Raw genomic sequence first — 27,173 nt, 5'->3', positions numbered from 1 at the left:
CAGATATATGTTATAATAATTCCTATATTGATTATTATGGTGATTACGTAGAAAAAACTAGTCTATAGTGTGGAAATAGTGAATATAGTGAGATGTTCCTTGCTAGTTAATATGACAGTTGAACAAGGGTGAACTAGCTTGTTGAGGACCCGGATGTGAGGGAAAATGTACCGTTTGTGTGTTTGTTTGTTTAGGAGTGATGGAGCTGCGACCCGGGGGTGATAAAACTTGATAATATATTGTTGGTTGTTCGGTGTTGTGGCCGGACGATGATGGAGAGATGCCCGAGGCCTTTGAGACGATGGGGTTACTGGCTGCCCTGATGGTGTTCCTACGAGTGTGTGTCCGTCGGGGAAACTCTTAGATGAAGGTGCCGGAATGGCTCTTACGCCTGAGGAAGGGAGGAGGAGGAAAGAGGCGTGGAGGAGAGGACCAAGAGGTACCTCCAGCCTCCTCCATCAGTACCCCAATACTCGTTCACTCCACCAGTCATTTGCTCAACCCCATAGTGAGGGCCGGCACGGACGGTAACGCCGGCCGGTACGCTAATGCCTCTACGTCGGCCAGCACGCCCGTCCTCGCGCACTCCTGCTTCCACGGGAAATCCGGGAAGGACGGCGGCGCGGGGCGTCCGTCGCCTCCCTCGAGCGCCGTCCCCCTGCACGGTGGCCCGAGAGACAGCCGGCTGTCTGACGAGTCGTGTCTCCTGCGGCGGGACGCTGCCGTGCGTCACAGCATCGCCGGCAGCAACAGAAGCACCACGTTTAGTCAGACCGGCCGTAACTCCGTGTCGTTCGCGCCCAGAACCGCCACCAGCAAGACGGACGGTCACTTGGACGTCAGGCGGGATGCGTCGGGCAGCACTAAGCCCAAGACCCAAGGGTTGAGGAACTTTCTAAGAAGTAACAGCGTCAGGGAACCACCGAGCGAGACTCCCGGCCACAAGAATCCATCAAGACCGTCCACGGGTCTCGCCTCAAATAATGAGAGCAACGCGGCGGTCGATTCTTCCGCTTCGTCCAACGCGAAGAGAAAAAATAACTGTGTTAAGAAACCGGCGGAGGAGAAGAAGAACGTCTCCCGTAAACTGGGGACTAAAGCTAAGAGGAGCAGCGAGCCGTGTGTGTCCGTCCAGAAGAAGGTCTCCAGGGACGGCATCAGGCGTAAGAGTTCCCAGCAGAAGGACTCTCTCTCCTCCTCCTTCCGTTTCTTCCGTAGGCCCGACGCCGTACGGGTCGGGAAACGTCGGGAGGAGTCGCCCGACGCCGGCGTCAGTTCTCCCGATCTCTCGCAGCAGATGTCGACGCCTCCGGTGTTACGCGGTGAGGAGTCGTCCCGCTGCAGGAGTCGACCCCGGAGCTTTGACGAAAATACTCTGACCAGATCCTCCGGCCGTTCCCACGAACCCAGCAGAGGCGTCGAGAGGAATCGTTCGTTTAGAATCGTGAGAAATGTGAACGTCTGTCCGCCGGATCCGCCGACCGCTATCTCCCTTGGTGCCGGACGCGGCTACAATAAACCCAAAGTCACGAGGCGTCTGGACTTTGGGGCCCAACCGGCCGGCGACCGAGGCGTTAAAAAACAAAAATCACGACCCACGCGACTCTGTAAGTGTACGGCAAGTAGCTCCTGCAACCACTGTAGGGGCGACGGCGGGCATCTTAACTACGGGGATCCCCGGAGGGTCGGCGGCGAGGGCACGTACGACAACGAGCCGACGGACGGCGAGGTCGGACGAGGTGCCGAAGACCCGAACTCGGAGGACGGTGACCGGCCGAGCGACGCCTCGAAAGAGAAGCCCTCCAGGATGGCCGAGAGGAGACCGTCGGTACGTAAGGCCCTGGAGACGTACGAGCAGCTGTACATAGCCAGACGGGACAGAGAGAGGCTACAGAACCGCCCCACGGCACTCTACATCCCCGTGGACAAGACGACGGAGACGGCCGGCGAGAACGACCCGCCCGACGTTAAAGATTACCTCCTGGAGTACGACGAACCGGGCCGCCCGATACCCGTCTCCTCAGAAGACTCCTCAGACGTAATCACCCCAACACAGCCCAGAAAGAGGAACCTCTCCCCCATCACCCTAGAGATGAAGAAAGCTCACAAGACGTGCAGCGGCTCGGAGGAAAACCGCGACTCGGCGATGGACGGACGTTACGGGGATCACCGAGACCAGACCCTGTACTCCAAACCCCTGACGTCGAAATTCGGTCGAACGGAGACGGAGAACTTGGACGAACTAGACGACCCAGACGACCCACTCGAGGAGATTATGAGGGCCTTGGAGGAGAAGACCAAACCCTCAATGCCGCCAAGGAAGTACGACTCGAGCGATGACGATGATGATTTTGTTGACCTCGACGATGTTTTGGTCGACTACGATCTGCCTGGCGTGAGGAAACAGAGGTACTGCACTATACTACACCACACAACACCACACATCACTACACAACACATCACTACACAACACAACACAAGACATAACTCTCTCTTGGCTTCTGTCAATTATTATTATTTTAACCACTAATAACTGTATCTCTAAATAATTCTCTATGACAGCAAAGTTTGGGGTTACCTGAAGATTAGCACCCCCCGCCCTAGAGCTTACGATACCTGGTGATTAATTAAACACACTTGACCTACCTGGGGGGGTGTTAGGTTAGGTTATGATACTGTTAGGTTAGTTTTCTGTCAGGTTAGGTTAGGTTAGTTTTCTGTGAGGTTAGAGGTGTGTTAGGTTAGATTAGGGTGTTTAATCATCAGGTCAATTAAGCTGGGTGGCTAATCTTCAGGTGATCTTATTATTATTGTTATTTAGAAAAGGCCTCGGAGTATTGATTATATTTTGTGTTACTGTATACAGCTCCTCCCCGACTTACGACCTGGATTTTGGTCCCTAACCCCGTCGTAAGTCTGGGAGGAACTGTATTGTGTTATTAACTTCTTCACTACAGGGACGACACTTTTAATATTAACACCAGATGATTTTATACCACTCCTGAGGGACTAAATAACTCACATTTTCCACAGGGGTGAGGATGACAACTTGGCGTGTGGGCTGAGTTACCTGCCGTCAACTGGACCATCCGGGGTGCCGCGGTCCGCCACCCCGCCACCCTCCTTCACCATGAGTAGCGGTTGTGGTCATCCGCCCTCTCAGCCGACCGCCTCCATCATCAACACACACCCCCCGGCCCTTCCTCTCAGTAGACCGCATCCTTACCTGCCACATCCTCTTAACATTTCACAGGTAAGTTCGTGTTTAATTAATGTGTCGTGATTCACCTGTACGTCTCATTCAGGATATATCACACGGTAACTCCTCTATTTAATGAACTATATAGAGATGAAAGTCCATTATATCAAGGGTCCATTATATATAAAACCTCCATCTAATGAACTATATAGAGATGAAAGTCAATTATATCAAGGGCCCATTATATATAAAACCTCCATCTAATGAACTATATAGAGATGAAAGTCAATTATATCAAGGGCCCATTATATATAAAACCTCCATCTAATGAACTATATAGAGATGAAAGTCCATTATATCAAGGGTCCATTATATATAAAACCTCCATCTAATGAACTATATAGAGATGAAAGTCCATTATATCAAGGGTCCATTATATATAAAACCTCCATCTAATGAACTATATAGAGATGAAAGTCCAGTATATCAAGGGTCCATTATATATAAAACCTCCATCTAATGAACTATATAGAGATGAAAGTCCAGTATATCAAGGGTCCATTATATATAAAACCTCCATCTAATGAACTATATAGAGATGAAAGTCCAGTATATCAAGGGTCCATTATATATAAAACCTCCATCTAATGAACTATATAGAGATGAAAGTCCATTATATCAAGGGTCCATTATATATAAAACCTCCATCTAATGAACTATATAGAGATGAAAGTCCATTATATCAAGGGTCCATTATATATAAAACCTCCATCTAATGAACTATATAGAGATGAAAGTCCAGTATATCAAGGGTCCATTATATATAAAACCTCCATCTAATGAACTATATAGAGATGAAAGTCATTATATCAAGGGTCCATTATATATAAAACCTCCATCTAATGAACTATATAGAGATGAAAGTCCATTATATCAAGGGTCCATTATATATAAAACCTCCATCTAATGAACTATATAGAGATGAAAGTCCAGTATATCAAGGGCCCATTATATATAAAACCTCCATCTAATGAACTATATAGAGATGAAAGTCCAGTATATCAAGGGTCCATTATATATAAAACCTCCATCTAATGAACTATATAGAGATGAAAGTCCATTATATCAAGGGTCCATTATATATAAAACCTCCATCTAATGAACTATATAGAGATGAAAGTCCAGTATATCAAGGGTCCATTATATATAAAACCTCCATCTAATGAACTATATAGAGATGAAAGTCCAGTATATCAAGGGTCCATTATATATAAAACCTCCATCTAATGAACTATATAGAGATGAAAGTCCAGTATATCAAGGGTCCATTATATATAAAACCTCCATCTAATGAACTATATAGAGATGAAAGTCCAGTATATCAAGGGTCCATTATATATAAAACCTCCATCTAATGAACTATATAGAGATGAAAGTCCAGTATATCAAGGGTCCATTATATATAAAACCTCCATTTAATGAACTATATAGAGATGAAAGTCAATTATATCAAGGGCCCATTATATCAAGGGCCCATTATATCAAGGGTCCAGTATATATGGTTAGGTTAGGTTTTATGGAGTCTGACACCATCTCCTTCCCTAATATGGTGTAAACCTTGTCGAGAATTTCCTTTAGATACTCTGGCAGTCGTTGTTTAAGACCTGGGTATTTATATTAATTTATTTAGAACCGTTTAGAGTCAGTCGCTGGATAATACGAATTTCCTCCAGAGATAAATTGGTTTTTTTTTATAATTCTGGTTTAATAGTCAACAATATTCTTAATTATTTATGGTATAGTACTGTAATTCATAGCCTAACCTAACCAAAACCCAACCTAACCTAATCAAAAACCATGTAAGAAAGTCAACAATAACAACATTTCATAATCGTCGTACTTACAGGAAAATGGTGGTGGAGGAGGAGGAGGAAGCTCGGGGCTGCGTGTTGGGTCCCCAGATCGGCCGGAGAAGAGCATCAGGGTCCATGTTAATTCCCTCTTTAATGTTGTCAAGTTCGGTGAAGGGACGGACATCAAGGTGAGGACGGATAGGAGGGATATTTTTGTATTGTCGTTCGATGATGTATTCAGCTTAGGGGCCAAGGTAGATAAGAATCTATCGTAGTTTGTAATTATTTATCTTCTCTAATCTAACCCCCAACCTACACCCCCCCCCCCAGGCAGCAATGGGGTAATCTCCGCTTAATTTCAGACTCCTCGTCGACCAATAGAATCCATGGTTGTCTACTGGGGTGCTGGTCGCCGAACGAGTCACTGTCTCATCGATAAATCTCAATCATTTCTTTGTTTACTAACTCGTAGAATTAATTACTTCCCTGATTAAATATATGGATTAATTATAGTTCATTTGATTAGTTAAGAAATGCAAGAATATTCATGATTAACATTGATAGTTTATCTAACATTTCCAGCGATGATTGTGAGGTGTTTTAAGAGAATGTTTGTGTTGGGTGTCTTAGTAAATGTTCCTTCCTCTCTCTCTCTCCTTGCCTCCTTCCCTGCTTCCTGAGACGGTGTGAGAGGAAGGAAGGAAGCAATAAGTGAGAGACATAGGAACAATTTTCTGAGACACCCTTTATATATCTGAGAAAGAATGATTATATCTGTGTTTTTATCAATTGTTTTTAATATGTTCCTCTCTTCCCCCCCCCACCCCTCCCTAAAGGAACCAAATATCAAGGTAATTCGCTCATTGTTGCGTGGTGTCATTCTCTTCTTGTTGGGTATTGCGGTACATAGGGTTATGTTATTGTTTTCTTCGTCACCGCTACCCTTCAGAATCACATGCCAGTTCTTAATGCCAGTATTGTGTGTGGGAACGTGTTATTTTAGCCTTTATTGATCAATAGCTCACCTGGACATTAACCTTCCTGCCCTCCTTCCTCCTTAGATAGTTTCAGGGTGGTTAAAGTTCAGGGTGGTTAAGCTGGGGGTGACTTCAGGTGAGGGGGTTAATCTTCAGGTGAGGGGGTTAATCTTCAGGTGAGCACTTGAGGAACTAATCATCAGGTAAGCACTTGGGGGAACTAATCATCAGGTGATCGATAAAGGTTAAAAATTACAAAAGTCCTCATTCATGATCTTAACTACCTAACGATCGTTCCCTTAATCATTTTGTCACGTTTCTAACTACCGTACAAACTGAATGCACCGCTGACCTGAGTTATCTTCTAATCCTCGTCACCAGAGAGGCTACACCCAAGACAATTTCCTTTTACATATAAATTCTGATAATTTTCCGCCTTATTTTCAAACTCCATCGAGGCCGTGAACAGAGGGGAGGGGGTATTGGGAGCTAGATTTATGCCTACGAACGTCAATAATACTTTTCCGCTGCCTTTTGTTTTTTATTTACAGTATATCATCTGAATATTTCCAGGTGTTTTAAATTTTAACTAGAATCTTGAGAGGTTTAAAGTCATACCTATATAGTCCGTTATATAGGGGTTCCACTGTGATGTTTTGTTTACCTCGAGATTAAATCGGGCCTAAACATCGACCGCCTCGGAGGAGTTTGAAAAGACGTTTGTTATTGTTCTGCCTGCGCTTCATTTTATCCCCGTTCCTGATGCCTTCTATAGGGTACTGCATTTGGGGTCTTGTCTATACCTGTCGTTAAATCTACGAGCATCTTGTTGTTATTGGGAGTTGCATGATTTGCGACTTTGACTTTCCACCGATTCTCGACCAATCATCAGCCTTATATATGCCACATTCTCATTGACCAATCATAATTCTTCGTTTATCTTACATCACCGAACAATTTATGTCCTTGTTATTTTTCTCAATCTTCTGTGAGATAACGAGCGCATGTGTAACGATGGCATGTATTAACGAGGTCGTGTATTGACGATGGGCATGTATTAACGAGGTCGTGTGTCACTTACAGTGCATAATAAGCGTGGTGATCAGCCGACAAGCGCCAGGAATGCGGCCGTACGATGGGATGTTCGCTATCAGGCTGCGGAACACCATCACAAGGGAAATTCATTGGCTGCACCAGGACCTGACCATGTACCAGGTTAGTGTGTGACCTGACCTGACCTGTTCTGACCTGATGTGACCTATCCTAACTCAACCATGTACCAAGTTACTATACATCTCTTGACCTAACCTAATCTGACCTGACCTATCTTGAACTATTTTGACCTGACCTGTTTAGACCTGTCCTAACATAACCTAACTTAACCATGTACTAGGTTAATATGTGCCTCTTGACCTAACCTAACCTGACCTGACCATGTACCAGGTTAGCATGTGACCTGACCTGACCTATTCTGACTTAACCTATACTAACCTAAATTACTGTATTCCTAATAACATTTAAACAATTATCAACATAGTAACTATACCTCCTTAGAGACAGTAATTATTGCAATCATCATCATCATCATCATCATCATCATCATCATCATTAATATCATTATACCATCAACAGGTCGAGGAGAAATACCCAGAATTCCAGAACGAAGATTGGAAGTTCGAGCTGCGAGTTCGTTACGTCCTCAACGACCTCCACCTGTTGTACGAGAAGGACCGCAGCACCTTCTGTTATTATTACGAACAGGTATGGGGGGCTAGTCCGGGGCCTCGGTAAATGGCCGTAGAGGTTCGACGGCCATTGAGGTGTGGTGTTTAGGTGAATGAGCTACGCCGACAGGAAAACAAATGACGTACTGATAATAAGACAAAAATTTGGAGAGAAATATTTTAAATGGATAGAAAAATGAAATGTTTTGGTGATATGATTAGGGATGGATAATGGTAGATGGATTAATGGACATTAGAGCCAGGGGGGGGGGAGACAGAGACCAGGAATAAATGAAAGAAATTAAAAATCGGGGCCCCATAGAGATACAAAACCATAGAAGATCGATAAAAAAAAAAAACAGACCCTCGAACATTTCAGAGTAGGGGGCTGTGGTCGCCAACCCTCAGATAAGAGGATGGTGTCTCTGGCTGATTAATATACAGGTGATACTAATTCGTTAATAATCCACAGGTAATATATGGATGGGAGATTGTCTTAGTGTTTCTTAAGTAGATTGATTGATTGAGTGTGTTAATTATAACCCCGACGATGTGATAGATTAGGTTATATATCCGTGAATTAAAGGTAAACAAACAAACCGTTAGCGGAATATAATTAGGAGGCCATTTCAGCGTAAGGAAGTTTACCGTATCGATGTACGTTTTGCGTTTGTTGATATAAAGCGACGATTGCTAATGTATGTTTTGTTCCGCAGGTCAAGAACGATTATCTAGAGGATGAGGCAAGAGTCAACGAGGGGATGGATCAAGACGTGGCCCTTCAGCTCGCTTGTATAGAAATTAAGCGGCTTTTTAAGGTACGTCTCTGTTTACGTCGTGTTTCGGCGTTACCTGGTGGTTAAGGGGAGGGAGCGTTAGGTAGTTTATTTTACCTGAAGATTAACCTCCCTAATGCTATTGGGGAAGCGTTAGGGTAGGGTAGGGTAGTGGATGGTGGGTTAGGGTAGGTTAGGGTAGGGTTAGGGTACAAATAGATTAAAGGAACATCAAACATTCAGTTATATTAACCACCGTCCCTACAGCTAACCACCACAAACGACAACCTCTCTTAAAGACCTAACGACCAACAATACGACCATTTCACCTCGTTTCAGGATTTGAGCTGCAGTACCCTAGAGAAAAAATCCAACTTCGAGTATCTAGAAAGAGAGGTCGGTTTCCACAAGTTCCTCCCGTCGACGGTACTGAACACCATGAAATCCAAGACGTTGAGGAAGTCGCTGCAACAACACTTCAAGAAATACGGCCACCTGTCGGAGTCCGAGTGTTACTTTAAGTTCCTCGAGCTGTTGGGGAAGGTCAAGAAATACGACCAGGAGTCATTTCGTTGTGCGCTTGGGGTGAGTCGAGTCGTCGATTTGTTTCTGTGTCTCGAAGCTTTCTCTCTTTTATAAGCTGTCTGTTAAGCTTTCTCTCTCCTGTATAGGCTGTCTCGAAGTTTTCTCTCTCATATAAGCTGTCTGTTAAGCTGAAGTTCCCCTATACCTCCAATATGTATTATGGTTTAGTGTGTTTCTAAGCTTTCTCCATCACCCAGAACCCCTCTCACAAGCTTAACTACCCCTACACTTCCTTTAACAAGCTTTACTACATCTCAAAGCTTTCTCCATCACCCATAACCCCTTCTCACAAGCTTAACTACCCCTACAACACCTTAATTGACCTTTAAATACCTCTTACCACTTAATCACATCAACGTGACAAAAATACTCAATCAGATAATTTAAAATAACAAAAAAAGTTATATTTTCCCCAAAGTTGGTAATAATTTGGATTAGGATTTATATTAATGTGTATATATTAAGATTTACATAGAGCTTTAGTGTGTGTACATAGATAGAGGATTCATGTATGCGGACGGTGACTACGTATTGAACTATGTAGACCTATACGATGTGCGTAATTAGGTGCGTTGCAAGCGAGGTGATTAACGTTACTTCATCTTACAGTCTGGTTGGTCCATTCCCGTGACTCTGCTCGTGGGACCATCTGTCGGCATCTCATATATGACAGACTCGGCGGCTAAGGTGGGTGTCAAGACGTAGAGGTAAACAAATACTGTACCCCCATAGCTGAATTGTTCTCTGTTGTTGTTGAGCTGAGAGGTGTGTGTGTGTGTGTGTGTGTGTGTGTGTGTGTGTGTGTGTGTGTGTTTAAGTCTTAATAGTCTTGCCCTGTAGTGGAAAATAACAAGCCACAATTTAATCGCAAGTTTTTATAGTGCGTCGTTCATTTTTCAATCACATTAATCTGTCCTGGGGTGCAAAACGACGGGCCAGAATCAATCGAAAGTCTTCGTAATGTAACGTTTTTCTTAATTTTCTTTCAGCCCAACCACATGGCGAGCTTCGAGCAGGTGCAGAGCGTAGAGACATTGACAACCGACTGTGATACCCACCGCAAAGCTCTCGTCCAGCTTAAGGTATGGCACCGACGTAAACAAACGCGACAACGGCGAAGGATTTAGACACTTGAGGATATTGAGATGTTTGTTAAATTTACCGTTGATTTTCTTTAGGGTGTTTGGTGTAGCTTAGGTGTTTAGCTGATCCTAACCTAACCAAATCCAACACCAACCCAACCAGACCCCAACCTAACCCGACCCTAAGCTAACCCTAAGCTAACCCGACCCTAGGCTAACTGATAAATCTCCGTCATCTCAGGTCGCCGGGACAGCAGAGGCACTCACCGTCACTTGTCCCAGCATAGCGAGCGCCGAGAGCCTAGCCGACCTCATAGATGGTTACTGCCGGCTCGTCAACAACACTCGCACCTCCCTCTGGAACACGAAAGGTAAACAGCGAGGGTCTGGGGGCCAGGTATGGTGTAGGGGGACGGGATGATGTCGTAAGTGTGTTTTGCGGGTTTTTGTTTGTGTTTCTTTGGGGTTTTTTTGTCCGATGTTGTAAGGATTATTGTTATTGTCTGTTTTCTTTTGATTATTCTTTCTCATTTTCTTTCATCTTTCTATTTCTTCCTTTCTTCCTTTTCTTCCCTCCATTATCTCCTCCTCCTCCTCCTCCTCTTCTCCTCCTCCTCACAGACCCATAACCAACGGTAAAATCTTAACACCAATTTATTTAATCCAGTCGTCAAATTTACATTAAACATCGCAAAAACTTTTTAAAAAACTCATAAAAATTCAATTAAAACTTTTACGAATTTAAATTTTTGTAAATATTTTGATTGTTAGTGAATATAAATTACTTTGAGCTATCTTGAAGTACTGTTTCTCTGCCTGTTAATGGTCGTATGTGATTAAATCTGTTTATATAATTAATCAAACGACCCTGGATAATTATACGCATTTATATGATTAAATGACTAGAAAATTATATGTGTTTATATGATTAATACACATTTATTCTACAGGATTATATGTGTATGTATACGTATTCTATTTAGGTTATTGTAATAATTTATATAACAACCAGGAACTGATAATTTAATAGTTGTTGGGATGATTCTCACGACTAATTGGTTTATTTATTTAATTTTTGTTTCTCTCCTTATTGAGGTCTTTTGCACATCATCGCTTCTGGCCGCGTCGAAAACAATTAAATCGGTAATAATTCTCGACAGTTTTATCCGTTTTTCGAATTAAACGTCGGGGATGAACGTAGAAATTGCTTCTTGGGATTTTGATGTATCGGGTTAAATCTGGAGGTTTGTTTTTGTGATTAATTCTGGGGGTTTTATATGGGGTTAAATCTGGGGGGTTAAATCTTAGGGGGGTTTGTGTCGTCCCGAGATGGATTTGATGGTAGTGAGGTGGATAAGAGCTCACAAATTGTCGATTTTATCCACTTGTCGTGCATCAATCCCCCGTTCGTTTCCTGTAGTTTTGAGACGATTTTGTTGTCCCTTATCCACCCCAAAGGAAGATAAAATAACCCATCTAGTTAACTGGGACAAATTATCTGTTTCCATTATCCACCCCAATCCAAAATTATAACGACTTAACAGATACGGATTACATATTTTTATCCATTATTCACCCTAGGCCAAAAACCTCTAACGAGTCAATGGGAAGAAGAATCGTTTATACTCGGACAAACGACAGAAGCGATGACGAATTAATAAGAGCTTGTGTATGTCTTCGCAACTTCAGCCTCTAGTTGACCATGTTTCCGCCAGTAACCCAATCTATATTTCTACGCTATACTGACATTAATAACTTTACGAGTTTTTATTGATTGTTTGTTTATTATTATTGGTATACAGTGGAACCTCTTTATAATGGATTTCTCTCTCCGTATAACCCATTGGGGGGTTTTTACATATAACGGGACCTCGATATAATGGACTTTCATCTCTATATAGTTCGTTATATGGGGGTTTTACATATAACGGACCCTCGATATAATGGACTTTTATCTCCATATAGTCCGTTAAATAGACGTTCCACTGTATGCATATGTATAGGTATATTGTTAATAAGTTAGATGTACTAACCCTAGAAATAGCTTTTATATGGATATCCGCTTATGTATACTGTATCCGATACATGACAACAAGCGGATTTGATGGATGGGACGGACGCGCACGGTTGATTGGTTGACAGGTTCTCCGTGGCCTGAAATTTTAGAGAAAGAAAGATAGCTCAATCCTGTGGCTCCATCCTACCCATTAAGTCGATGTTGTGCCTATTATTGTGTGTTAGGGTTAGTTTAGGTTAGGTTAGGGTAGGTTATGGTTAGGTTAGTTTCACAGAGGTTTTAAAAATAGCCTCGATTCCTGAGCAATGTCGGGTTATATATGCAGAAATAATATGAAATTTTATCTTAATTTTGAAATATTGAGGTAAATCATCTACAGTTCCTCCCAGAATTACGACGGGGTTAGGGACCCAAATCCAGGTCGTAAGTTGAAAATGCTTAAATAATACATATAAAATCTAAAATGGGTGTCTCTTTTTTTCTTCTCAGCACCACAAAACTCTCACTTTTAAGCTTGCCAGCCATTTTAAGGTGAATTACAAATGAAAATTTTGTCAGTACACAGCGCGATCACTGACGTTGGGACTCGAAAATACGTAATTTGACAAAATTTTGGTACGAATGAGGCGGTCGTATGTCCGGGTGGTCGTAAGTCGGGGAGGAGCTGTATTAGGATTGTTAATACGTTAGCTATATTATATTATGGGTTAATAGATACATATATTACTTTTGATTTTGATTTAGAAATATTATGGTGAGCAACTTATCAGGATTTTTTTGACATTAGGATAATTGTAAAGTGTAATTATGACCAACAGATGAAAGTATTTGTAGTTACTTGATAATCTGTGCTATTTAGGTCAACCATATTTACTTACTGCACCGGCTAGAACGACCTAAGTACCCCGACGACTCTCTGTAATCTCTTGTTTGTTTACCTCTCGTGACGGCCGATGGCGACTCGGTTGTTTTGGCTATAGTATGGGAATAATCCACCAGATGGCGTCGATATTACGTGAAGACTGTAAATATTGAGATTTTCTTCGCTTTTTTTAAATTAAAGATGTGATTTTTTTTGCTTTTATTTATATAATTGAAATCAAATTATATCGAAACTCTACCTCAGTGATATTCCTTTACGATATAGGAATAATTGAAGTAAAATCACCCCGAGGATCTACCTTATGTGAGGAGTGAGCCGCCGGTCGTGCGGTGAGAGGGAACATACAGAGAGCAGCAGAGAACGTCGGGGTGTGGGCCGTTGACATAATACTGTACTAACTCCTCTGGTTTTTTCTCTGCTCCTCCTCCTGCCTCCTACCTCCCTCCTCCCTGGCGCTGCTTGCTCATTGGCCGGCTGACTGACTGACTTGCTCGCTGGGTGGGGGGTGAAAACAAACTTCCTTTCTCGCTCGTTCTCTCACCAACCGTAGTTCATGTTTGGAAGTCTTTGCCGTGTCCATGCCAGATGCCACAAGGTTTGTTCTTCGCTCGGTTTGTGGCTTGAATTGCACGTCTTGCCCTCTGATGGTCTGACTGCTTGCGGCGGTCTACACTTAGTTTGCATGAATTCCTGGACGTGGGTTGCATGCGCCGCCCCCTTTGGTCTGACTGCTTGCGACGGTCTACACTTAGTTTGCATGCCATCCTGGACGTGGGTTGCATGCGCCGCCCCCTTTGGTCTGACTGCACGTGCCAATCTTGGTCATACATGCCTCTACTTTGGATTTGATTGCATGCAACACTCATCCACCACTGTGCATACCATCTCTTGAAATACATGCAACACTCATCCACCACTGCATACCACCCACTTTAAATACATGCAACACTCATCCACCACTGCATACCACCTCCTCTGAATACATCCATCAATCATCCATAACTCAGCTCTCAGAAGTACTTATTAAAATCTTTCAATGTAGATTAAGAACTAAATGGATTATTCTACGTAGTTATTTCCTCTGTAAGTCTCTATAAAGACCCCTGTAGGTGTGAGGGTGTGTACAGTAGACAAGACATAACCTAGCCCAACCTAACGTAACCCAACCCAACCCAACACAACACAACACAACACTTGCATCTTGAGTATTTGCCACTAACACAACCTTGTATTAGTGTGACTTGCATCGACTTGATCGTAGAAAGATTCATAAGTTAGTTATTGAGGCAGATGATATGACAAATTATTTTTAAGTTAGATTTTAATTAACCCCTTGAGTATGGTGTCTTAACCCCTTGAGTATGATGACTTAACCCCTCGAATAGGATGACTTCATACTCAAGGGGTTAAGCCATCATACTCAAGGGGTTAAATCATCATACTCAAGGGGTTAAATCATCATACTCAAGGGGTTAAACCATCATACTCAAGGGGTTAAACCATCATACTCAAGGGATTAAACCATCATACTCAAGGGGTTAAACCATCATACTCAAGGGGTTAAACCATCATACTCAAGGGGTTAAAAGCTTACAAAAATAAAAATTAAATAAAAATTTCAAATTGCCGCAAGATCTTGCTGTGGATATGCGGCCACAGCAATCACCATCCCCCATTATTAAGAGGCAATGGTTTGCATCTTAAGCCCCCGGTCCCTGCCCCTTCCCACGCTCGACCCATCTGTGAATAGGTACCAAACTTGGATTATTATCGGACAGTGCAGCGTAATAGTGTCCGATTATACCGTCCCGTAACTGACTGTATTTTTGAGTATTCTCCGACAATTCCCTCCCACATAATCTTCAACAATTCCCTCCAACAATTCCCTCCCACAATCTAACCAGCCAATCTCTACCCAACAACCTGTATCGAGAATAATGCCTCAATCTGCGATGTATGCCTGTTACTCTGTATTCAGTTGTCAGGGCATTACAGGGGCATATTGGAAGGTGAGGTTGATGTGCATGTATTTTGATTGTATTTTTGTTGTATTGTATTGTATTCTGAAGCAGGGGATACACAGTGAAACCTCTTTATAATGAATTTCTCTATACTGTATAATCTGTGAGAGGGGGGTTTCATGTTTAACGGAACCTCGATATAATGGATTTTCCTCTCTAGATAGTTCATTAAATAGAGGTTTCACATCTAACGGAACCTCGATATAATGGACTTTCCTCTCTAGATAGTCCATAAAATAGAGGTTTCACAGCTAACGGAACCTCGATATAGTGTAATTGACCATTTCCTTCACTTGGTATGGTTAAGTTAGGTTTAGGGGTACAGGTGTGTTCCTCCCCTAATAAAAATGACTATACGTACAGAAGTGAGTGGATCGGGCAGTGGCAGTTCACGACACAGCTCGGAGACCGGCGGAGACTCGAGGAGAGGAGGCGGAGGCTCGGAAGACTACGCGGAGATCGTTGATGATGAGGGCGACTATTCCACGCCTGCAAGTGAGTGTATTGGGGTCTTGTTTGTACTCAGTCAACAGGTATATATAGTACTCTAAGTCTGGTACCCTGTTGTATGGTATTTATTTAAGGCAACAGATATGCTAAGTGTGGTACCCTGTTGTCTGTTATAGTATTGAAGCAACAGATATGTCGCCAAAAAAATATTATACTGTGTTTTGATGTGAGGGAAAGGAATGTTTGACCCCCATACACCAGGTGTTAGTATACTATCACCACTAACACCTTCACTACAGGGACGACACTTTTAATATTAACAAAACAACAGATGATTTTATTCAGCTCAGAGGTGACCCCATACACAACACAAAACAACTTCACCCTAACTCTCTATCTCTCTCTCTATCTCACTCTCTATCTCACTCTCTATCTCTCTCTCTCTCTCCCTCAGCCAAAGATTATGAGCTGGAGAGATCCCACATAGACGTCGGGGAGATCATCGGAGAGGGACAGTTCGGGGACGTACACACAGGGCAGTACACATCGCGGGACGGCTCCTCTGAACCAGTCGCCATCAAGACGTGCAAAGTGGAATCGGAGGGAACTATAGCGGAGAAATTTCTAGAAGAGGCGTGTAAGTGTCTCTACCTGACGTCTTGATGCTCCTAAATATGCTCTTTATCTCTTGATGCTCCTACGTAATATTGTACTATGCTCATTATCTGTTGCTCTTAAATATGCTTTTTATCTGTTATGTAATACTGTGCTCTTTATCTGTTAATGCTCCTAAATATGCTCTTTATCTGTTGATGTTTCGGATATTATGCAACAGTTCGACCACTCATATAACTGTCGACTGTGTGAGTGTAGATTATTGACCTATTCACCTCTCGACTGTAGTGGATAGACTATTGACTGTTGCTGTGACTGTCGACTGTATTCGGATAGATTATTGACCCGTTCTTGTCGACGTTTCAGATATCATGCAACAGTTCGACCACCCGCACATTATCAAGCTCATCGGCATCTGCTCGGAGTCTCCCATATGGATCGTCATGGAGCTGGCTAGATACGGGGAAATGCGAGCCTTCCTCCAGAACAACAAGGACCACCTCAATCTGGCGACCCTGGTACTCTACGCCTTCCAGCTCTCCACAGCCTTGTCCTATCTAGAGAGTAAAAAGTTTGTCCATAGGTACGTGTCATAGCCTATAACCTAAAACCTAAAACCTAACTTTACCTCGCATGTTTTAATCTCTCTCGTTTTTATATATGAAATTTCGATGATATAATTTACGTTTTTTATCGTTTATCAATTATCTTTAGTCTATCCTTTAGTTTAATTCTGGGATATATGGCCAAAGCTATTACATTGGCAGGGATGTTATTTACCGCAATCAATCAATCGATCATTCGCTCAACTGTTTGTTTTTCCTACAGGGACATTGCGGCCAGGAACGTATTGGTCTACTCTCAGGACTGCGTTAAATTGGCGGACTTTGGCCTCTCCCGCTGGGTCGAGGAGCAGAGTTACTACAAGGCCAGCAAGGGGAAGCTTCCTATTAAGTGGATGGCACCCGAGAGCATCAATTTTAGACGTTTTACTAGTGCCAGCGATGTTTGGATGTTTGGTAAGGATATTTAAGGATATTTGTGTCGTTTTATTGATGTTTTACGATTGCCAGCGATGTTTGGTAAGAATATTTGTGTAGTTTTATTGATGTTTTACGATTGCCAGCGATGTTTGGTAAGAATATTTGTGTAGTTTTATTGATGTTTTACGATTGCCAGCGATGTTTGGTAAGAATATCTGTGTAGTTTTATTGATGTTTTACGATTGCCAGTGATGTTTGGATGTTTGGTAAGGATAATGTATGTATATATGTGGTGTATACTCATAAAATACTCCCAACAGGTGTATATATGTGGTTATACTCATAAAATACTCCCAACAGGTGTATGTATGTGGGAGATCCTTATGCTAGGTGTGAAACCATTCCAAGGAATCAAAAATAACGACGTCATCAAGAGGATCGACAACGGAGAGAGACTTGCCCTACCCGCTAACTGTCCGCCGCGGCTCTACTCCCTCATGTCTCAGTGCTGGACCTACGAGCCGTCGAAACGTCCGTCATTTAAGGAGATCAAGGAAGCACTCAAGTATGGAAGATTTTATTGGGTTCGGGTTCAGTTAGGTTGGGTTCGGGTTCAGTTCGGTTAGGTTGGGTTCGGGTTCAGTTCGGTTAGGTTAGGTTGGGTTCGGTTAGATTGGGTTAGGTCAGGTTAGGATGGGGTTGGTTTCGGTTGGGTTAGGTTAGATTAAGTATAGCCTCCCGAAAGCTTTGGATGGTGTACAGACGCCATAGGTACTTCACTCCTGAGCAGTTGGTTCAAGTATATAAGGGATTCTTTCGTCCTAACTTGGAGTACTGATCTCATATCTGGGGTGGCCTCTGTTAGATAGAGTGGAATCAAAGGCATTTTAACTCTCCTCCTTTAGTTGATAATCTTTCTTCCCTTAACCTAACCTATAACTCCCTCCATGTTATGAGTCGCGGTGTAATGTACGTTTACCTTTCCAGTGAGATCTTACGCGAGGAAAGAATACAACACCAGGAAACGATGCGTCGAGAGAACCGCCGCGTCCAGGGCATGTCTTGGGGTATGTTGTGATTAGGAGTGGGTCAGCCATATCTACATCCAGTCACCCATCTGTGTAACTGTTCATCTAATGAGTCATCCATCTGTTTATTTATCCAGCCATTGAGTCATCCATCCAGTCCATAAGTTCCATTTTTATCCTAATTTATAACTACAAGATAACTAATCAAAGTCAATTTAAGTAACTAATTATTAAGTGGTTATGTTATAGATGTTAGTGGTGTATTTTATAAGTTGAAGAGAAGAAATTAAAACAGTTTATTGAGTCAGAAACATTGGAACAGTTTATTTAGTCAGAGAAACATTGAAACAGTTTATAGAGCCCATAAAAAACAGTTTATTTAGCCAGTAAAACATGAAGTAACGACAGTATACACAGCGGAAATTAATAAGAACAGATATATTGAGAACTTTAATTCATTTTTTTTTGTTTAGTAGTTTTTAGGTCACGTTTGTGTATTTAAGTCCCCGTGGGCGTAGGGCTAACGGCGATATTTTCAGCAGGTTCCGATGAGCCTCCGCCGAAGCCAGCTAGAGTCCCGATGATGTCCGGGGGCCGAGGACACACGTCAACGCCCCCGCCGCCGTCCGGTCTGGGCTCGCCGCCTCTCTACGCCCCGTCTCAGGTCAGTAGCAGCGGCCCGACCACCTACATCGTCGCCCAGACCCCAGAGGTGCTCAGTCAGCTGATGCGCGACAACCACAACCGGGCCGCCAACGCTCCCGGCTCCTACATCTCCCCGGCCTCCGTTCTCAACACCCTGCCCGTCGATTTCGTCAACGCCCCGCGCTCCCCCCCGGCCGTCACCACCTCCCAGTCTAACCCCCACTCACCCTTCTCCACCCTCACCCACCCTCAGTCTTCCACCCACTCCCTCCCTCATCATAGCAGCAGTCACTATTCCCCCCACTCCACCCTATCCGCCCCCCACTCTCCTCTCGGGTCCCCCTCTGGGGCGTCCGCCAGGCGTCGGGGCGGGCGGGGCTGCACACTGGAACGCGGGGCATCGGCTGCGGCGGGTGGAGGGGGCTGGGGAGGAGCCAGTTCGGGAGGTTCCGGCTCACCTTCGCCAGTTCCCTTCTCGCCGCCGTCAACACTAGTCAAGGTTGGGTTGCGTTGTGACGTTAGCCGAGGCACGTTGACGCTGCACGACCATAGAACCACCATAGCGTCCACCAGCATGTCGGTGTTAGCATGGAGGGGGGGGTAGGGGAGGCAAGAGGCATACACAGCTGTCACGTCACCCACACGACTCGTTCTCTCCCTCGTACTTCACGCAGCGACGTAGTTCTTGTTGTTGCACCGTTCTGAGATCATTAACCCTAAATAAACCTAAGTTATCACCCCCCTGCATACACCAGTCAGGGCCCGGTCTAATGAAGTCGGTTAAACTGTCACATCGGTAACAACAGCCAATCACAGCACAGTCCTAATAACAACAGCCAATCACATAACAGCCCCAATAACAACAGCCTATCACAACACGTCGTAACTCCAGTCTAAAATATAAGAGCCAGTCACATCGAAACCCCAGTCTAGGAAAACGTAAACACACAAAACAAAAGCATTAGTTCAGCGTGTAAGAAAAACAGGTCGAATATCTCGTTAGTCGTTGCACTGAATCCATATGTAAATAAACCATCCTCTACGGCACAAGTTTGGCTTCGCGTTGCATCGAGAGTTAGAGCTTTGTAGGGCATTGCAGAGTTAATGTTAGTTAATAAGTATCTTGTAGTGTTAATTTGGTTAATAAATATGTTAGTGTTAGTTTGATTTATAAATATGCTGCAGAATTTAGCTTTATAAGATGAATAGTTTACTAAAGTATAAGAAACTAGTAATATTTCCTTTGTAAATAAGTCAGGATATTGTTCATTTGATTCAGCGTTTCTCTAGTTGTAGATAAAATATCCCGAGTTTTTCATTGAATTGCTTATAGACGCGGAGACTGGTTCATCATTACTTTGAACTTCATAACATTGGGATTTAGCTATCGTCTTGTCGCTTGCTGTCTGTGTGTGTGTGTGTGTGTTTATGGGGCGTACGTCTGTTGGGGTGTTGGTGCATGACGCTAGACTGGGGTATGGATTGGTTGGTGGGGGGGGGGGTATTTTGTGGACGGTGAGAGGTGTATTGGGATGCCTTCGGTGAGACAGGGTACAGTCCATCCACCCTATACTGTACTAGGTTAAGTCGTAGGGTTATTTTCCACATGTAACGGACCCTCGACATAATGGACTTTCATCTCTATATAGTTCATTATATGGAGGTTTTACATCTAACGGACCCTCGACATAATGGACTTCCCTTCCCATATAATCCATTAAATCGAGGTTTCATTGTACTTCAATACCGTTCACTGTTAATTATAAAAAATACCGGACTTGTTGCCAGGATTTGGCTCTATTACGTGACTTCATTTATCCATCCGCCCTCTCAGGAACCAGATAGGGGTTTGACGAGTAGACGAAGACACACTCGGACATATTTCACTCCTTCAACTCTACGATTGATTTGATTGATCGAGGTAAATGACTTTCCTGACTTTAAGCTGTGATAATGATGCCATATCTCCCTTATCTAAGTTCCAGTAATGAAACTTTATCAATTAAACAACTCACATCAAAGTTCCAATAATGAAACTTCACCTCAGAACACAACCAGAATTTCCACAACACATCCAAAGTCTTCACAACACCATGAATTTTAATATACTTTTTTTAAGCATGTATAATCCCCATAAAGGCATGTATATGTATGATCAAGAAGCTTATGAATAACTGATCATAAATAAAGCATTGAAGACTTTACTTAAATATGTATAGGAGAGGAATTTGTCCCATTCATCATGTCTATATTACGGAGAAGAAATTAATTGTTTTTTTTTATATATTATTTTTCCGTGGTTTGTGTACTGAGGGTAATAATCAGCCGTGAAATTAGTCAACATTTTCTACACGATGATAATTTTGTAATAATATTTACCATACGATGATTATATAGCAATGGTCGTGCTTCAATAATATTAATAATAATAATTGACAATCAACATTCTTACTAATCAACTTTGTCAAGAAGTATAGAAGCCATAACTCATCAATACCCCAAAGACATTAGAAACGCTTAAAATCCCTCCTTTTCCTACGTCAACAGACCCCCCCAGACCCCAGACCCCCACACGTCTTGTAATAGTGGAGAATTATGGGTAAATGACACGAAAGACATTACATGTATTTACATTTTAGACTTAATCGTAAATTTCACTCCTGTAAATCGTAGACTTCACACACACACACACACACACCCACACACACACCCGCACACACACCCGCACATATACGCACACACACACAGACCCCCCTCCCCCCTTGTGTGTACTCAGGCCACCAGCTGTATGATAAGGCATGAGCACGTTGTCGTAAGTAAACAGATATATATTTTTGTTGTTGTTTACATCTTTTGTTTATTTATTCGATGCACTGAATTATCCGTTGAAATCTGCCATCTCTCTGTGTTTATTTTTAAGAGACTTTTCCCGACTCTTTCCAGCACTTTGAATTATTCCACCCAGACTATTTCTACTCTTTCAGATAAATGATTTAATAAATAATTAAATCTTCAGGAATTATCTATAAATACAGTCGCTCGGAGAAACTATCTCAACTTGGGGTCGTCCGTTGAATTTCAGAATGAACTCGAGACTCCTATTGGCTCTCGTGTTGTCAAAATACTTCATCGAACGTGTCATATTTCACGTCAATCCCTTATAAATAGTTTCCTCGAGTGACTGTCTGTCCAATATTTTAATTCGCTTGATCTAAATAATAAAAACTAATGAGAATTTTTATTTTTTTTAAGAATATCGTCATTGATTCGGTAATGTTGTTTTATACGTGGAATTAATGATGGTACGAGTATGTTGATATGAGGTTAGCGGTTGTGTATGGTGCTATGGTAAAGGAGGAAGGAGGGCTATGGTGTATGGTGGTGTGGTAAAGGAGGAAGGAGGGCTATGGTGTATGGTGGTGTGGTAAAGGAGGAAGGAGGGCTATGGTGTATGGTGCTATGGTAAAGGAGGAAGGAGGGCTATGGTGTATGGTGGTGTGGTAAAGGAGGAAGGAGGGCTATGGTGTATGGTGCTATGGTAAAGGAGGAAGGAGGGCTATGGTGTATGGTGGTGTGGTAAAGAATGAAGGAGGGATATAATGGTGTGGTTTGGGTGTATGGTGATGTGGTTGTATGGTGTGTGGTTGTATAGTGTGTGGTTGTATAGTGTGTGGTAAAGAATGAAGGAGTGAAATAAGGATGTTATGGTGATATTAACTAGATATTTGAGTTATTATTGTTAGTTAATTTATATATATTTGGTCAAGTAAATTATCATATTGATATATTCTCAACCTACAGTGACAAAATGGCTGAAGAAAATTGACATAAGATCAATTTAATTTCTTATAGATGAACGTTATGATTTGTTAAGCGATTACAAGTGAACATAAAGCAATCGGAACTATTTTGTATTTTGCACGATGGCCTGAATGTCCCGCGTGTAAACTTTCTTCAGCCACTTTGTACACGTGTGCGGCTTTTCTGTGTGTGTTTATTTACGTATTTCTGTTATTGTCCGCGTAAACACCGCCATTTCTTTTTCAGAGTCCCGCTTAAACACACGGTGCTCAAGGGAAACGTTACTTGTTGTGTTTTATAGATTAGCGTGGCGGACGTGTGTATGTTTGCGTTAGAATAGCAACATCGTCCTCATGAGACATTGAGGACGATGTTGCCGTCATAACATGAACGCCCACTCCGTTCGCGTTAGAATAGCAACATCGCCCTCATGAGACATTGAGGACGATGTTGCCGTCATAACACGAACGCCCACTCCGTTCGCGTTAGAATAGCAACATTGTCCTGACTTGTGGTACACCTCACACCCATACATCACACAGGACAATGTTGCCCATCCTAACACAAACATCCACACGACCACCAAGATCTATAACCCACAGTGTAACCATTCCTGGAACACATTGATATGGACCATTAATTTATTCTGCTATGATAAAAATATATAATTTGCTCTCTCTGTATATTGCCTTTTGAACGAATGCTCTCCCGATACTCCACCGATTATATCGTGGAGGCTTGAGAAATGTATACCGATATTTTTAATTTGTTTTTTGCACTGTTTTTCAATCGGCACTTTGCTTTTAGTTCTTTGGCATATCACATAGAAGCTACTGTGAGATTTTTAAATACACCTTTTAAATTATATGTAAATTATACCTTTTAGTAATGATTATAGAGAATTGTTGTATAATTGGTATCTAGATGTATTATATCCTTTTAATTATATGTAAATTATACCCCTCAGTAATGATTATAGAAGAATGTTATAACTTGTACTGTTTTAGTGTTATATGTAGTTATAGATGATTATAGGTATATAGTTGTTTCTATGGTAATATATCGAGGTAAAGATTATGTTGTTCTGGTAGAGTATGGTAGCCATTATGTGTCTGTTTGTTGATGGGTGGTTAGGTTAGGTTGGGGTGCGTCAGGTCAGGTCAGGTGTCATAAAAAGCCTCCATGGAAATAGTTATAGTTCCTGGACTCACATACATGCACAAACACACACAGATACACACTTACACAGACATGAAGAAACACACACACACACACACACACACACATACACACACACACACACACACACACACACACACACATCAAAACACAACAAAAATTTTAACTTGCTGATAAAATTATGACAAATTCTTCTAAGGGAAAAATTGCCGCTGTTGGAAATATTCTTACTATTGCATTTAATTAATAGTTTAGGGGTAATTATCTAGTTAATGGGGTCGACTTGGGGGTCATTACCGGCATGAGGTTAATTACCAGGTTCTAATGATGTCGTTAATGAGGAGTTAAGATTACAGTAGACAAAAGGAACAGTTATTAATTAATTTTTTATGTTGAATGGTTTATGTAGTTGATAGTTAATTTACCAACTAGCTATACAGGTAGTTAGGATAGAAACATCAGAGTTAATTAATTGGTTAACGACCTTTGGTGAAAGTGAAACGAGGTGATAATTCTGGTCCACACAGCGTCAGGGTAGTCATCACAGCGACTCGGGGGATTGGATGCCCGGGGCCGGTAGTCTTGGCGGGCCGAGCAGCTTGGCCGGGTCGGGGATGCCTGCGGACGTGGCTGAACTGCAGCACAAACTCTTGGAACAACGACTGAGGCAACAACAACGACAGACGGAAGAAGATAACCGCTGGCTTGCTCATGAGGAGAATAATATGGTGAGTCGCAGGATCAACCAATCAGAGTACAGTCTCCATATCTGAGGGTTGGTGACCACATACCTCTAAACATTCTCCGACTATTTTAACCAATTCTTAAGTTATTTTGTTACTCTAGGGGTTATACCACGTAATTATCATTCTAATAATTACCTTCATCATCTAGAGAGGGTAATTACCTCATGATTATATGATAAGAGATGATGCTCTTACGTTAATGGGAATGTAATTAACGTACGCTCGGTCATCTAATGTAATCATACACAACTTGTATTTACCGAATTATTTGATGTATTCATTCTTCATTGTACAGAGGAAACGTAGATCTATACTTATAAAAAATCATACAGTGTATATTCATCATCTATATGACTTACACAGAGGAAATGTATACATGGTTGAATAGTCAACCACACGACGTATTTTCCATCTACAGAGGAAGCGAATGTCTCTAGCCATGAGCGCCTCGGACAAATCCGACTCCGACAGCGATTCCCCGGTTGCTCACCACCCTCCCTCCTCCCCCTCCCCCGCACGGACAGAGGACAGGGAGAGATCCGCCACTCCGCTATCCAATGGATCCGGATCTGTAGCGGAAGAGCCAAAGATTGTTGTTAAGGTGAGAGAATTGTTCGTTGATGTGATTTTGTTTTGGTTTATACATTAGCCTCGTGAAAGTAGTCGATTGTTATTATTAAACGATTGATTTCCGAGTAATAATTGATGTATAATGTTGATGGATGAGAATTGTTCGTTGATGTGATTTTGTTTTTGGGTTTATACATTATTAAACTCGTTATTTATTCATTGTAATCGATATATAATGGCCTATGGTGGATTATGTGAGGCAACAGAAATACTATAGACATTAGGGTCATTGTTGTGGAAAGTGAACACCATTATAGATCACATAGATTATAACAGTGAAAGTGAATGATAGTAAATGACAGCGTAGAGGAAAAATCCCCTCGAGATAGCAGGAAAGAGACGGACGTTAGCGACACCTTAAACACGCTGACACGATCCAATGTTATTCTCGCCCCGACAGCAAGTAGAGCCAACTCCAACGGCAGATTTAGACCGCAGTAACGACAAGGTCTACGCGTCGACCATTCACGTCGTCAAGGCCATAACGGCCCTCACCCAGGACGTGAAGGAGGGCCAGATGCAGAATTACCTCGACCACGTGAAGAAGGTCGGATTGGAATTAAGGGATCTCTTGGCCACGGTTGACACCCTCGTCTCGACCATCCCGCCCGTTTCACACAGAGAGGTACGTCGTGGGTGTAAATAAACCTAACCTAACCCCTCTTCACCCTAGTTTATTTCACCTGATGCTCAAACACCCTAATCCTACCTGGCAGATTAGATTAAGTCAGGTCAGGTCAAGTAAGTTTAGCATGAGGGCGTTTTAATCATTGTATGAATTAAACTAGGGGTGCTAATCTTCAGGTGATCCATCAGTTGAAGTAATTGTTAATATATTCACAAATTTAGCATCATTATTCACGCATTCATTATATATATCTATTGTCTTTTTGGCTCATAATCATCATCACTATTATTTATATCAATTATACATTCATTATATAAATCTATCATCATTCTTAACCACCATCACCAATAAACCGTCCACACAAACTCATTACAAGTGTGATCTTCTCCCACCAGGTGGAGTTAGCGCATAAGGTGCTATCAAAAGACATGACAGACTTGGTGCAGGCGTACAAACTGGCCCAGAAGTACAGCAACACCACGCTTGACGAGGAGTACCGAAAGTAAGCTGTGGCCGAGTGACTTAACAAACAGTAGGGTAGAAAAGTAAGCTGAGGCCGAGTGACTTAACAAACAGTAGGGTAGAAAAGTAAGCTGAGGCCGAGTGACTTAACAAACAGTAGGGTAGAAAAGTAAGCTGAGGCCGAGTGACTTAACAAACAGTAGGGGTAGAAAAGCAAGCTGACGAGGCCGAGTGCAACTTAACAAACAGTAGGGTAGAAAAGTAAGCTGAGGCCGAGTGACTTAACAAACAGTAGGGTAGAAAAGTAAGCTGAGGCCGAGTGACTTAACAAACAGTAGGGTAGAAAAGTAAGCTGAGGCCGAGTGACTTAACAAACAGTAGGGTAGAAAAGTAAGCTGAGGCCGAGTGACTTAACAAACAGTAGGGTAGAAAAGCTGAGGCCGAAGACTTAACAAACAGCCGAGTGACTTAACAAAACAGTAGGGTAGAAAAGTAAGCTGAGGCCGAGTGACTTAACAAACAGTAGGGTAGAAAAGTAAGCTGAGGCCGAGTGACTTAACAAACAGTCTCTCGACTCTTTATGCTGGAGTTATTATCAGAGTGTGTTAGGTGGATAGGGAGTGTGTTGGGTGGATGAAGAGCGTGTTGGGATGTGTTAGGACGGCAAAGATTCTAGACGCATAAGACGTAATCGAGTTAATATTTATTTCAGTTCCAGTTTATGACTTTGTGTTTGTGTGTTCCAGGCAGCTGCTGTCTGCCGCGCACGTCCTGGCCATGGACTCCAAGAACCTGCTAGACGTCATCGATGGCGTCAGAGTGAGGCACGACATGGCAGCCTTCTTGCCAAACAAACATTCCGCTGTGTAATTGAAAACCCCCTACACAA

The 27,173-nt window shown here is 42.5% G+C and overlaps 1 protein-coding gene across 7 annotated transcripts; it reads left to right on the top strand.

The window, feature by feature from the left end:
• The first annotated feature begins 3 nt into the window (after nt 1–3).
• LOC121857491 (focal adhesion kinase 1-like) lies at nt 4–27,173 on the top strand. Of its 7 annotated transcripts, none has more exons than XM_042353573.1 (24): nt 4–2,409; nt 3,034–3,253; nt 5,106–5,240; nt 5,889–5,903; nt 7,113–7,244; nt 7,662–7,790; nt 8,470–8,571; nt 8,869–9,114; nt 9,724–9,801; nt 10,104–10,196; nt 10,438–10,567; nt 13,647–13,691; nt 15,481–15,612; nt 16,022–16,204; nt 16,549–16,765; nt 17,011–17,201; nt 17,526–17,730; nt 18,153–18,232; nt 18,736–19,337; nt 24,346–24,546; nt 24,983–25,165; nt 25,595–25,819; nt 26,218–26,324; nt 27,031–27,173. In XM_042353573.1, the coding sequence occupies exons 1-24, from the start codon at nt 365–367 to the stop codon at nt 27,152–27,154; spliced, it is 5,820 nt and encodes a 1,939-aa protein (XP_042209507.1). In that variant the 5' UTR covers nt 4–364; the 3' UTR covers nt 27,155–27,173. The 7 variants fall into 7 exon arrangements, with proteins under 7 accessions (XP_042209507.1, XP_042209511.1, XP_042209506.1 ...); XM_042353577.1 differs by having other exon boundaries at nt 18,733–18,857; XM_042353572.1 differs by having other exon boundaries at nt 18,733–19,337.

The sequence above is a fragment of the Homarus americanus genome, unplaced genomic scaffold, assembly GCF_018991925.1.
Source record: "Homarus americanus isolate GMGI-L3 unplaced genomic scaffold, GMGI_Hamer_2.0 scaffold19065, whole genome shotgun sequence".
Lineage (NCBI taxonomy): Eukaryota > Metazoa > Arthropoda > Malacostraca > Decapoda > Nephropidae > Homarus > Homarus americanus.
The sequence above is the reverse complement of the archived record's forward strand: the minus strand, read 5'-3'. Positions and strand labels throughout refer to the sequence as shown.

Excerpts from the sequence above, each read along its gene's own strand:
- LOC121857491 (XM_042353572.1), top strand. The coding sequence starts at position 365 with ATGAAGGTGCCGGAATGGCTCTTACGCCTGAGGAAGGGAGGAGGAGGA. Across the intron at positions 17,202-17,525 it reads CAGCGATGTTTGGATGTTTG|GTGTATGTATGTGGGAGATC; the intron begins GTAAGGATATTT and ends TACTCCCAACAG. Across the intron at positions 17,731-18,152 it reads GAGATCAAGGAAGCACTCAA|TGAGATCTTACGCGAGGAAA; the intron begins GTATGGAAGATT and ends TTACCTTTCCAG.